The sequence below is a fragment of the Crocodylus porosus genome, unplaced genomic scaffold (genome assembly GCF_001723895.1).
Source record: "Crocodylus porosus isolate Cpor-Errol unplaced genomic scaffold, CroPor_comp1, whole genome shotgun sequence".
NCBI classification, from domain to species: domain Eukaryota; kingdom Metazoa; phylum Chordata; order Crocodylia; family Crocodylidae; genus Crocodylus; species Crocodylus porosus.
The window spans coordinates 63798714-63811238 of NW_017728948.1; the positions used below are offsets into that span (position 1 = coordinate 63798714).

General features: G+C 40.7%; 1 protein-coding gene across 1 annotated transcript in view; it reads left to right on the forward strand.

Annotated features, from left to right (window-relative positions):
* The window catches only part of LOC109321860 (centromere-associated protein E-like), a 31707-nt gene that overhangs the window by 15428 nt on the left and 3754 nt on the right, over nucleotides 1–12525 (forward strand). Inside the window, exons 6-14 of the mRNA XM_019552623.1 lie at nucleotides 529–799; nucleotides 903–1049; nucleotides 2882–3094; nucleotides 6187–6288; nucleotides 6446–6652; nucleotides 8025–8246; nucleotides 9893–10096; nucleotides 11336–11448; nucleotides 12335–12432. Coding sequence (XP_019408168.1) covers nucleotides 529–799; nucleotides 903–1049; nucleotides 2882–3094; nucleotides 6187–6288; nucleotides 6446–6652; nucleotides 8025–8246; nucleotides 9893–10096; nucleotides 11336–11448; nucleotides 12335–12432 — 1577 coding nt within the window. The remainder of the gene's footprint in view (nucleotides 1–528; nucleotides 800–902; nucleotides 1050–2881; nucleotides 3095–6186; nucleotides 6289–6445; nucleotides 6653–8024; nucleotides 8247–9892; nucleotides 10097–11335; nucleotides 11449–12334; nucleotides 12433–12525) is intronic.

Below are 12525 nucleotides of genomic sequence, written 5' to 3' on the forward strand. Positions count from 1 at the left end.
GTGGAGAAGCTGGAGAGAGTCCAGAGGAGAGCCACGCTTCATGTTAGAACCTTTAACAGTTAAGTTGTATTTGTCTCCTGCAAAGATATTGCAAATATTCTTGGAATTGTGTTTATCTTTCATCATTACAATAGATAAGAGGCCAGTAAAACTACAAAAACAGTTTCTGCTTCCTCCCCCTGTCTCTGTGTGGGCCAAGGGGCTGCTGCAGTCATGGCATAGTGTGCAGCCCATACAGTGTGACATGAGAGCCTACGGCTCCTTGCCGTTCAAGCTGGACAGCTCTGCACTAAACCAACTACTTCCATCTCTCATTTCCCTGGTGACCCAACTTGAGGTTTTAAAACTAGGTCTGCAAAATTGAAATGCTAATGTAAGCTTAATTACCTTTTTAATTCTTACTCTGATGCTTCTGGGTAGGCAAAGCTCACTTCTCCAAAATGTCTTTCTAATTCTCTTGTAAGTAGCTACATTAGAATAATTTCTTAGAAACTGTGGTTCCTCTTCCATATTTGATTTACTTGAGAGAATGCTTTGCATGAAAAATTACAAAATGGGACCTGTTAATAGTAATCTTGTGTTAATTGTTTTTCTACAGATCCATCAAGTAACTGATGCACTGACGAATATCTCTTCTGAAAGAGATCAGTTATTGGCTGAAAAAAACAATATTTCTCTTAAACTTCAAGAACAGATTTCATCAATGAATCAAGAAAAAGATGAGCTTCAAAAAATACTTGAAGGTATCACATCTGAGAGAGACCAACTAAAGACTGACCTGCAGAAAGCTATTAACATGGTTGGTTACAAATATTTTTATACTAACAGGAGTCATTACTATTTTAAAAAAAAAAAAAAAAAAAAGGTTTCGATTGATACTTCTGCACATGGGTTTTTTTCAGTGCAATGAAACAAATGAGAAATTGGAACTTGCCTTAGACGAATTGAAACAGAAAAAACTGAATGATGTGGCGGTTCAGTCAAATCTACCAGATAATGAAGAACAGATTCATTCTGACAGCTTGGACGCAAAAGCTTTGGAAGTAAAGGTAAATATCAGTAAGTTAATAGATGTGAAACTATAAAATAGGGCTGGAAGGAACCTTGGGAGGGTAATCAAGCCCAGTATCACAAGACAGAATCGTCTTCCTCTAAACCAGGGATGGCTAACCAGCACAGCATGGGGCAGCGGTAGCAGCACAAGACAGACACAGGGTAGCCATATGTGGGCTCCAGACAGCTGCAGCAGGAAACTGCTAGCAGGGGGAGGGGCCGTTTTCCTCCTGGGCTGAGCAACAGCTTTTGTCCTATGCCATTGCTGTTGAGCCTGGGTGGGCGAGCCCAGAACAGGCAGGGGGTTAGCAGGGTCACAGTTGTGCAGCGCACATCTCCACTGATACCATGGGGCTAGAGCCAGTAGCAGGAGCAAAAAGGAGCTGGGGCAGCAGCATGTGCCACAGCTGGACTGTGCCTGGGCCCTGGGACAGAGGGACCCATTGCAGGTTGGACAAAGACCCTCTGGAACATATTTTGCCCAACCCTACTCTAGCCCCCTTACCCAGGGTCAGGACTGCAGCTGCTGCCTGCTTGCCCACTGCCACCTCTGAACCCTGCCATTTTCTTTTCTGCAACATCTCCCTCACCACACACACCCTTGCAGTTCCCCATACAGCCTCTGCTCCCCCACCTGCCCCCTCTCCCTTCCCACCTCTGGGCTAGGGCCATGATCAGTGCACCAGGCTGAAACAGTGAGCCACAGAGCAGGGGGAGGGGGAGTGCAGAGAAGGGAGGAGGGGAAGCAGGGCTGAGGCTGCGGGGGGGTTAGGGAAGTGCGCCATAAGCAGGGGACAAGTTGCTTGACCTCTGCACACCATCTGTTCCCCCACTGTCTGCCCTACTGCAACAGTGTAGGGGATGAATCAAAGACAACCTTCCAATGATTAGATTCTATACATGGAAAACTATAACACTTAAACAGATTCTATACATGGAAAATGTATATTGGGGAATTGTCTTAAATTCAGGGTAGTCTTAGATTCAAGCAAATATGGTATTATTCCCTCATGGGGGAGGGAAGTATGAAGCACTGGAGAATCTATCTTCCTAACTAGAGCCAAGGAAGAGGTTTGGTCTTTCATGAAACATACAGGACACTTGATAGTACAGCAGATTGTATAAAGACTTGCAACATCTTCTAAAATTATGAAGAAAAAACTTAAGAGTTTATTTGAAAGCATACGAGTTTAATCTGGGTTTGCTTTTTCTAAGAATTGCTAAATTGCTGTCTCTGCTGATGGCATTAAATATAAAAACTGCCATATTGGATCAGACCACAGGTCTGTCTAGCTTAGTATTGTCTCCCAGCAGTGGAAAGTATCATTTGCTTTATGGGAAGTGTTTACAAAACGGGACATGTGTAAAGTGATTCATTCCTTGCGACACATTCCCAGTTCCTAGTAAAAATAGGCTTAGGGATATCCTGAGCCAGAGGATGTTTAATAGCTCCTGGTGGACCTTTTTCTTCAGGAATGTCTCTAATCCACTTACTTATTTAAACTTGGCTACATTTTTTTTTTTTTTTTTAAAGCCTCCCACAACATCTTGTGGTAATCATTTCCACAGTTTTATTACAACCTGCCCAGCCCTGGTTTCTAAATCTGCTACTCCATTTCATCAGGTGTCCTTTTTAGGTCTTGTGTTATCACATTTGTCTATCCCATGAGGTAAGTAATGGCTGAACTTGGTTTTCTTTGTGCTTAAAACCTATACATTTCTTTGACAGCACCAGGCTAGTGGCTTTGATCTTAATGTTTTGTATTATTTCTGAATCCGGTTTTGGTTTTGTCTTTTTGTTGGGGTTTATTTTGTGTTTTTAACGTAGTTACTTTTGGAGAAATTCCCGAAGATGGAGAAGAGATATGATTGTTTCACTACAATGTCTCTTTATCTGGAGACTCAGCTCAACAGTCAGAAAGAACAGATAGACCTGATTGTAAAACAGCTTTCATCTGAACCAGCTAAACAAGTTAAAAGACTTCAGACTGAAAATGAGAGAATAAGCAGTTATCTCCAGAGTTTATTGAAGAAACTTCAGGTATAAATTACAAACTGTGGTTGTTTGGATTGCTTCCCATTGCTTGGTTTCATTGCTTTGTTCCACCGTTCTACAAATGGTGCTGCTAAAGTACTGTGTAGTTGCAACTAGACCAAGAAGTAATATGTAACATTGGAGTAAGAATTTATTTTCAAACATCCTGCCCTGCTCTGCATGTCCATAGAATGCAAATTGATTTCTAATTCCTGCATAGGTCCTGGAAAAATGGCACCAGTTTCTCAATTTTAACTTATGAGCATAGTTTGGCTGCTTTGAATAGTATTATATCTGAATGTCAATTAACTCTAACTACCCAAAGAGAACTTCATCTGCATGCTAGATGGTCCAAGATTTGAATTATGGATTTTTACGTAAACATTCTTCTTTAGAGGTTTTAAATGTTTCTGTTTTTCTTTAAAGTTTCGTGTTTCTCTTGCAGAGTCTTGCAGTGTGGCAGGTTTTGATTCAAGACCTTAATAGTTAGGTTATTTCTGGGGATCCCCATCACACTAGGAAAAGGTCCATCAATATAGTGATATAGTAAATAGCAGTTCCCTTCCCATTATCTTTTTGTAAAAGTTCTTTTCATATACTAGTTATGGCCACAGAGTAGAGAGAACACTTGATCTTCACCTTAGCTTCCCTCTCCTACTGAGGCAACAGCTGTTTTAACCTTTTCACAGCTGAATTTTCAGCAGCTCTAGTCTCCTCAGCCAAAATCTGAAGCCATGTAGCTGTTGCTAAAGACTGGATACCGTGGGCAGATCTAAGTTTTTGGAAAAAAGGCTAAAAACAGGCTGTAAGGTTGTGAAATAGCTATTCCTGGCTTCTTTTCTTCTATCAGACAGCATAGCTGATAAGTGAACCATCAAGATTACTAAAAAGGAGCAAGGGTTATTAACACCTATGGAGCAGGACTTGTATAGAATAGATTGACCCACTAAGTCAAGGGATTTCCTCGGTACTTCCTGAACAGAAATGACACTCTCTAATTGTCAAACAGTTGGTTTTAAACTTTGGATGGAGTAGGAATGAGAAGTGGAGGGCTGCAGGTGTACTCACTTGAATCTGCCCCTGTTGAACCATCATCCCTCCCTCCATACAGATGCTGCAGGAAAAAGAAGGAAGAGCAGAACCATTTTCCAGCATTTCCATACTTCTGTTCTGGGTAGAAAGTGGGGAAGTAGATTCTTGGAAGGCTAATTTTGGCAGGAAAGGGTGGTATGCAAGTAAATAGGATAATGCGTTTTGTTTTTGGTTGATGTTCATGTTTATGATTCTTAATACATTCCTTCCATATTTTTCATTTAGCTTATTAAAGTTGTATACTCTCTCTAATAGGCAAAAGCAACCATCTTTTCTTGCATACCACTTACCCCCAAATAAGATATGTGCCTTTGGTTTTTTGGAAGGCAGAATGGGGGATGGAAATCCCACAGAATCATGTCTGACTGATGTAGAGTGAGTCCTTTTTAGAAGCAGTCTAGTTGAGGCAGCAGGAACGTCTTGGTATGGCAGGACAGCAACAATGCTAGGCCCTAGAACCTGCAAGGATAGTATCAAGACTGTCACTACTTTACTGTAAATATTTTTTAATATAAGCTCCTATAAATGAGTGTTTCCATAATCCTCACCCAGATCCAGTTCAGTTGGCATTCAGGCACAAGCTACAGTGCTCAGCCAATAGCTGCTGCAGCTATTAGAGTTAACAAAAGACTCTGCCCCTTCTTGCTGGGGCAGGAGAGAAGTTGCAGCCATCTTGACAGCCATTAGACCATGCTGTCTGCATGCTTTTATGTCACCAAAGAAAAATCAACTTCCCCACTCGAGACAAACACCCCAATGTGAAGATTTGATTCTGGAGGATAAAGGTGTGTGTGGTATGTGACTAAATGGGGTTAGTCAAGTCAAACTACCTCTTAAAATGCAAAACTGTTTTGTCTAGGACAATGATTCTCAACCTTTTTAGTCGGGACACTCCTCCCCATTTTATTTTATTTATTTTTTCATGTGGTGGCATCCCTGGCTGAGAACTACTGTTGTGATGCCTTAACTTAGCCAGTAGCTTGCTCCTTCCTCCAGTTCCTGTAGCCACTGTAGAAATGTGTGCCTTAATCAGAAATTCAGTGGGCTGCTAGGCTTAAAGAGACCTATGCACTTTTTTGACAGGGGCTACCCTCAGTCTTGTTCTTGACTGCAATTTGTAGAAGTAATTTCACTGTGTTGTGAAAGGTGGGGGAACCTCGTTTCAAAGGGTGCCTTTTCATCTCTGGACCATCCCAAGGGCTAGTTGAAGGTCAGAGTGAGGGGGACATCCCAAGGAGCTGTCAAGGAAATCTGTAGTCACTGACCTGGGGCTGTATCCAAAGCATGAGTGCTCAGGTCTTCAGACAGTGCCTGAGATCCAGATATGCAAGTGTCCATGGGTACTAGGATGAGAGTGTTGCTCCTCACAAAGTTCAGAGAGCTGTTTTTGTACTGATGGCCACAGGGCTTTTTCTAAACCTGTGGAGTGCTCTTCATTGACTTATAAGCTAACTTTTTTTACTTGGGGAATGAGAGACAGTCTAGAAAGGGTTGTCTGCTTTAGGCTCATCAGGGCATCCTAATGAGGTGGGCAAGTGCATGTGTGCCACATCCCCTCCCAGCCTGGCTGTGCACAAAGTGCTTGGGCAGACATGGATCTTTGAGTAGACCAGCTAGCTAAATAGTTGGAAAAACTGTGTTCTTTGTAAGCCTTTGGGTATGAACACCCTTCTTCAAGCACAAGAAGAGTTTCTGCACTTTTTTTACCTGGCTCCAGCAGCACTAGCACCAGTGCACTCTGACTAGGGAAGGGGGTTCATGGCACCCTGGTTGAGAACCAGTGGCCTGGGGCTATGTAAAGTACAGGTTTACAGTCATATAGTAGAGGAATAACTGGCATGAGTTTCATTATTTGGGTTTGATTTCTTTGTTTATAATAAACCTCTTGTTACATGCTACTTCTAGTTTTTCCAGATCCATGGAGTGCTACAACTATCTAGCACTTTATCTAGATGCAAGGTAGAATTAATATTAATCTATTGATGCTTCCTTGTTCTCAACAATAGTTTCTGTTCAGCCGTACTTGCCTGAAGAAGGGAAACTACTATGGCACTGTTAACAAGTGTGAAATGGAGCTGCTTGATAAGAAGAGAGAAGCGATAAAGCAGGTAGAGTTTAGAATATGCTTAAAACTTGGCTAAGATGCACGTTCTGTAAACAGCAAATAGTGCATTTATAATAGTATTGTAAATTATACCTCCTGAGCTGATGTTAATGGAGGCTGCACTAGTTTTCAAACTGATACATTACTCTTTTTCTATGCAGCAAATTCTCCAAGATGTGTCAGCAATGGAAACTGAAGCTCTTGGCTTAGCGGATGAATTGCAACAGGAGCAGTGTGCAAGGCAAGAAGCAATTCAGTTCTTGGAAATGTGTTCAGAGACTTGTGACATTGAAAAACTTAAAGATTGGATAAAGCAAGAGAATGAGAGGCTTTTAAAAGTGATTAATCTTTGGACTCCTGAAGTGAAGGCAAGTCATTGCCAATTTGATTTTTTTTTTTAATTCCTTTGTTTTAAATTATGTTTACACTACATGATCTTACTAGATTTGATCTCTCTCAAGTTGATGTCCAATTTAAAAATAATAGTAAAAATTTATACATTGAAGGCCCTGAAAGACTCGAGAGCAGGAATGCTAACGTTTTTAAAGAATGCTCAGATTTCTTTTTAGTATGGTTACAATTTGTGTTTCTAAGACTGATACAAGAGCAATATGTTACCTTTTTCTGAGAGGGTATTTGAATAGGTTAAAAAAACATCTAGCTTACTGTAGTATTTTCATGTTACATCAGTCTTTACGGCAAGAACTTTTTGGAAATTTTAAAGACTTGGTTTGTCTGGGGGGAGGTCATGAGGTTATTTGCTCTGGTTTCCCCTCCCCTCCCCCCAAATATAGCGAGCAATATCCCTCTGACTTCGGCATGCTTAGGAGTACATGTGTGCATAACTTCAGGGCCTGATCCAGGCACTTATCTCTATCTTGCTAGTCTGGCAGGTAAAGAAGGTTCTCTTTTAGTCTCTTGAATCCTACTTCTAAAGATCTTGTTTGATTTAAAGCCTAGTATTATATTATTTAAATATTCTTTTTTTAATGCAAGAGTAACCTCATTTCAAATTTTCTTAAACTCTGTCTTCAAAGAAGTTAGGTTTTCTGCCCTCCCCTCTGGTTGAAAAGGTATTCTAGAACCTTGTTCTTCAGTTTGAATAGCACTTTTTTTTTCTTCTATCCCTGATATTTGTGGACAAATTCTATCTAAACTTAAACAAGTTTAAATAGCTTTGTTAAACTAAACAAGTCACATTTTAATTCTGCCTCACTTTGAGAATAGAAAGAGAGCTGAGGTTTTTTAGTGGAGCACTTTTTTGTAGAGTCGTTTTAATCTCTGGAAGATCAGACTTGCATCTAGAGAGAAGTTAATATATTCTAAACCTAGAGTCTTCTCTTTCCTTTTAAAGGAAATAATCCCTGCCATTCCTTTAAATGGGTGAGCATCTGTCATCTAAATTATTTAGGTTGCGGAAAAAGTAAGATAAATGTTAACTGGAACTGTTAATTTGTAACTGAAACTTACTAGAATGTATTCTGTATACCTCTCACTATGAACTAATTGTGCTGTTTCAGTATTATTGAGCAAGAAATGTTTTTTCCTTGATTTCATCATAACTTGTATGCTGTAAGACTCCTTGAGGGATGAAGAAGTCTTTGCCATGTTTGTACATTATGAACTCCAGATCCACAAATTAATCTTTGCTTGGAATCTGTTCTTTTCTTTACAGCATCTTATTTCTAAAATGTCAGTTTCATATAATTACATTCACTGCACTATTTTAATTTATTTTAGCCACGCTTTCAAGCTCTACTGGACATAGACAAAGAAACTGCCGATTATTGCCAAAACTTTGAAACTGAACTGAAACAAAGAAAAGAAAAGACTGAAGACCTGCTTCAGGAATTGAAGACCACTAAGGAACAGCTCGCATCTTGTAGCACTGCTAATCTTGCACTAGAAGAAGAAAACTATAGACTTTGCAACAAATTAAAAACCACCGAACAAGATGTAAAGGTAGAGAATCTGAAATAAGGACATCAGAGACTTTTTTTTTTCTATTTTGTGTATTAGCTGAACATGCTTTTTTAAACTAAAGGAAAGTCTCTAAGAATAAATTAAGTTAACAGTGAATATAAATTTGCCATACAAGCCACAGACTGCACTCATCTTAACTTTTGTAGCTGTCTGACTCAGACCATCCCCAGAGTCAGCGCAAAAATCTAGTCTGGTGTAGCAGCCACATGCAGTGCACGTCCTGTGCCAGTCCTGTGCACCTCATGCAGCACAATACTGGAACCAGGGCTGTTGCATGCTACCCACAAAGCTAGTGGCATTTGTTGCATGAAGTGCTCATGCTAGACTGACCAGACCTGTGCACTGGGTTCAGTGTGTGGGACTAGTTTTTTGGGTCCACTCTGGCCCACAGACAAACCAACCCCGTGCCCCTCACCTGGCCTGCAGGGAGAGAGAGGCTCATGCCTCTGATTTAGAATGTAAAAAAATAAATTTTGGCTGAAGCTTTAGACTTTTTTTTTTTCAATAGTACACAGTATACTAACATTTTAAAGGTTTGGAACAAACTCAGCATGCTTTCTAATGGTATGATAGCAACTAGGCTGCATAGTTATATAATTATCTAAAGGTTGTTACGAGTTTGGCATAAGGTCAAAACACCTCTGGTCATCTTTTATTTGTAAGAGGAACTTCAGAAAACAGAAAATATACTGTTTGAGCCCTGAAGTTGTATATGATACAACATAGGTGATGCATCAGACCATAACTGTCTGTAGAAATGAGCAAATACTTAGAATCATAGGGCATTTGTACACATGTGCCCCCAGCACTGCATTGCATGCATTTGTATAAATTGCAAAAAGCCCAAAAGCGCCTTCAATGTATTGTAGTTCAAAAGTGTGCCGCCTCCATTTTCTATGTGCTGATGCACATTTTGCCACTTATATAAATGCATATGACACAGTGTGGGGCACGTCGGCTCTTGTGTACCACAGACTCGATTGATTGAGCCTGCTTCAGTGCCCTGGAAATCCAGTGCATCAGAGCAGACAAAGGTATGTATATAAATCAGGGTTGGAAGGGACCTCAGGAGGCCATCTAGTCTAACCCCCTGCTCAAGGTAGGACTGTCCTCAGCTAGATCATCCCAGCCAAGGCTCTGTCTAGCTGGGTCTTAAAAACCTTCAAGAATGGAGAGTCCACGATCTCCATGGATAACTGGTACCAGTGTTTTACTACCCTTCTAGTGAGGGAGTTCTTCCTAATATCTATCCTAAACTTCCCTTGCTGCAACTTGAGATGGTTGCTCCTCGTTCTGTCAGTTGTACTTGAGCTACAGGGCAAAAATGAAAACATGTCTGGTAAGATGCTTTCCCATTTGTAGTGTAGGTGGGTAGCTGTTACTTGCATACAGTCATCTTTCTACTGTTTTTTGGAGGTTTTAAGCATGTTTTATTGCCTAAAGGTACGAGATCAATAAAAGATTTTATGCTGACAGCTCTGAAGACCTGAAGTAGCTTCTGTATGCAGTGAGGCAATACTTGGCCTTGTCCCCAGCAGCTGCCATCATGAGTGCACAACACTACTGTGGTGTAACTACTGAGGTTCTAGTAACTTTGAATAACTGATTTGACTTTCTTTTGAAAGATAATGAAAGCAGAAGTCAAAAAGCTTGAAAATACATTAATTGAAATGGAAAAAAATGTCAAGAAGAAAGAAGAGAGAATAGCAGTCTTGCTATCAGAGCTTAAAAGGGGAAGTGCTGCAAGTGAACTTACTCAACTTCATGCTAAATTAAATGAGACCGAGAAGTATCTTAAAAGTACGTTAACAGAAAAACAGACTCTTGAGGTATGTTTATATTTACTGTAAAATATGGTAGCTCTCAAAGCAAAATATTTTAAATGTTTTTGTTTAGCTTGTGAATTAGTGTGAAGATAAGGCACTACTTGAAAACTAGTGTAATCCATGTGATATGGAAAGAGGGGAAAGAATGCATCACCATGGTGTAAGGTTCAGCTCCAGCATTAAGAAATTGAGATTTACTCCAAGTCTTCTAATTAGAAGTTAGCAGCATAGCCTTTGCAGGAGTACATTGAAATATTCCCAGGGCAAATTATCTTGAACTTTTAAGTTAAAGCTCGTATTCTTTTTTTATTCTTCAATACCAGTACAGTTCCTAATGCATATAATAGAGATAGGTACTCAGCTCTGCTGGTGTTGGGTCAGACAGAAGGCACATGTTTAAAGCCTCGTTGGTCAGATAGATGTATCTGCTGAAGTAGATTGTCACCTGTGAAAGTTTAAGCTTCTCTGACTTGCTGCCCTGTCTTGTGCCTACTGCTTATATTGAGAATATTCAAGTAGCACTATGTGCCCTGTATATGAAGTAGATCGTTAAATATCATGAATGTTAAACGGATATTCAGAAAGTTCTCAAACTGCCAATAAGCAAAGGAGGCCAGCATACATGTAGCTTCATCAACCTTTAGCTAAGCAATTTTTTTTTGTTTTGTTTTAAAAATCTAAATTCTACACAAACAGCAGTGTGCGAGTCTGCCATAGGGTTATCTCGATACAATATTTGCCTTTTCTGTATAGATTTCAGTGATAAAGGCAAGCTAATTGCTCTGTAGTAAGGTACAGAAAGCTGTCTCCCTGAAATATCCAGAGCACTTTACAGGGTATAAGCAGTGATATTTGTCCCTGATATCTACAAGGATAACATGATTGGTGGTGTTGCCCTATCAAAATGATTGTGTGCATGAGCTGTGGACTTTAAGTGGTGTGGCGCTGTTGCTGCTGCATGCCAAAATTTTTCTCTATGCAAAATTAAAACAATTTATGTACATTTTTTAAACTCCATTACAAACAGGATGTATGAGTCAGTACTCTAATTCTGTTGCCATTCAGACCAATTGCTGCCTAGTAATGTAGAGAGTTTAACTTTTCTGATACAGAGTCTTATTCAGCAAGATTTGAATGGCTAAGAAATAGATGGGTGCAGCACACTTATGAGATTTTGTTTTAACTAATGACAGCTCTGACTTTTCTCACCAGACTTTTGTTTCCTCCCACCCAATGTGTTAGGTTAAATTAAATAAAAGGGCTGAGTTGTACACAGAAGAAATTGATAATCTCAAAACTCAATTGGTGAAATCTGACATGGAACGAATGAAGCAATCCAAGTTCTTTGAACGGGAGTAAGTGGAGTCATTACAGTTGGTATACATGCTTAACTTCCTGTATGCTGTATGTAGAAGCTACAGGTCTGAGGTTTAGAAGTACATGTGCAATTTCAAATACCTCAGGAACATGGGCAGATCTGGGATTTTGAAAACCAAGATGCACATGGTATGGTACACTATCACCAGGGATCCAGGTTTCCCATGAAAAAACACGGGTTTTCCCCTTTAAAGAAGAAAAATGCAGATTTTCCCCTGGCAGACTGGCAGTTTCCCAGGCTGCTGGGGGGGTGGGGGGGAGCAGTGGGAGGGTGATTAGAATCAGGGGGTGCCATGTGCATCTACATCTGGTGGGAACCACCCTGGCAGCTGGATAGATGAAGTGGGGTTGGGAGGCCAGGGCTTGGGGATGGCCCACACAGGCCCATTGGCAACACTGGGAGGGATGGGGGGCCACATACTCCCACCCTCCCCAGACTTCTGCACTGCACTGACAGTGAGGCACAGGGCTGTAGCCTGGCTGGATCAGCACTGGGCAGGAGCTGCCTCTTGACCCAGCGGGCAGGATCTGGCACAGGAGGGCATGGTGCAGAGGGAGACCTGGTGGTGCTGCTGCTGCTGCCACCAGGAGTCCTGAGCCAGCCACACTGCCATGGCTACCAAGGTGAGGCACCCCCTGCCCACCACGACAGTGGGAAGTGGGGCACAACTCCATACCTGCAGATCACCTGAGAATTTGACTCTGCAGGAATATGGTTGGGGGGGGAGGGGGCGTGTTCCTCTTATATTTGCATCCTATTATTTGACATTTTTTGTGGAACAAAACAGACCAACTAAAGCTGCAGAGTGACAGCTAATGACAGACACCACACAAATAATGGCTTCCTCTTTATTCTTTATGCAGAATTGTTAATGCAAAAGCTCTGGCAAAACACAAAGAAGAACAGTTAAGAAAACTAAAAGAAGAGCTTAGAAGAGCACAGCAAGAGCAAAATGTTTCTGGTAAATAAAAATATATTCAAGGGTTTTTTTTTTTCATATAAAAATATATTAAGGTTGAGGTATAGAATATCATATGTGAGAATAAGAGTATAA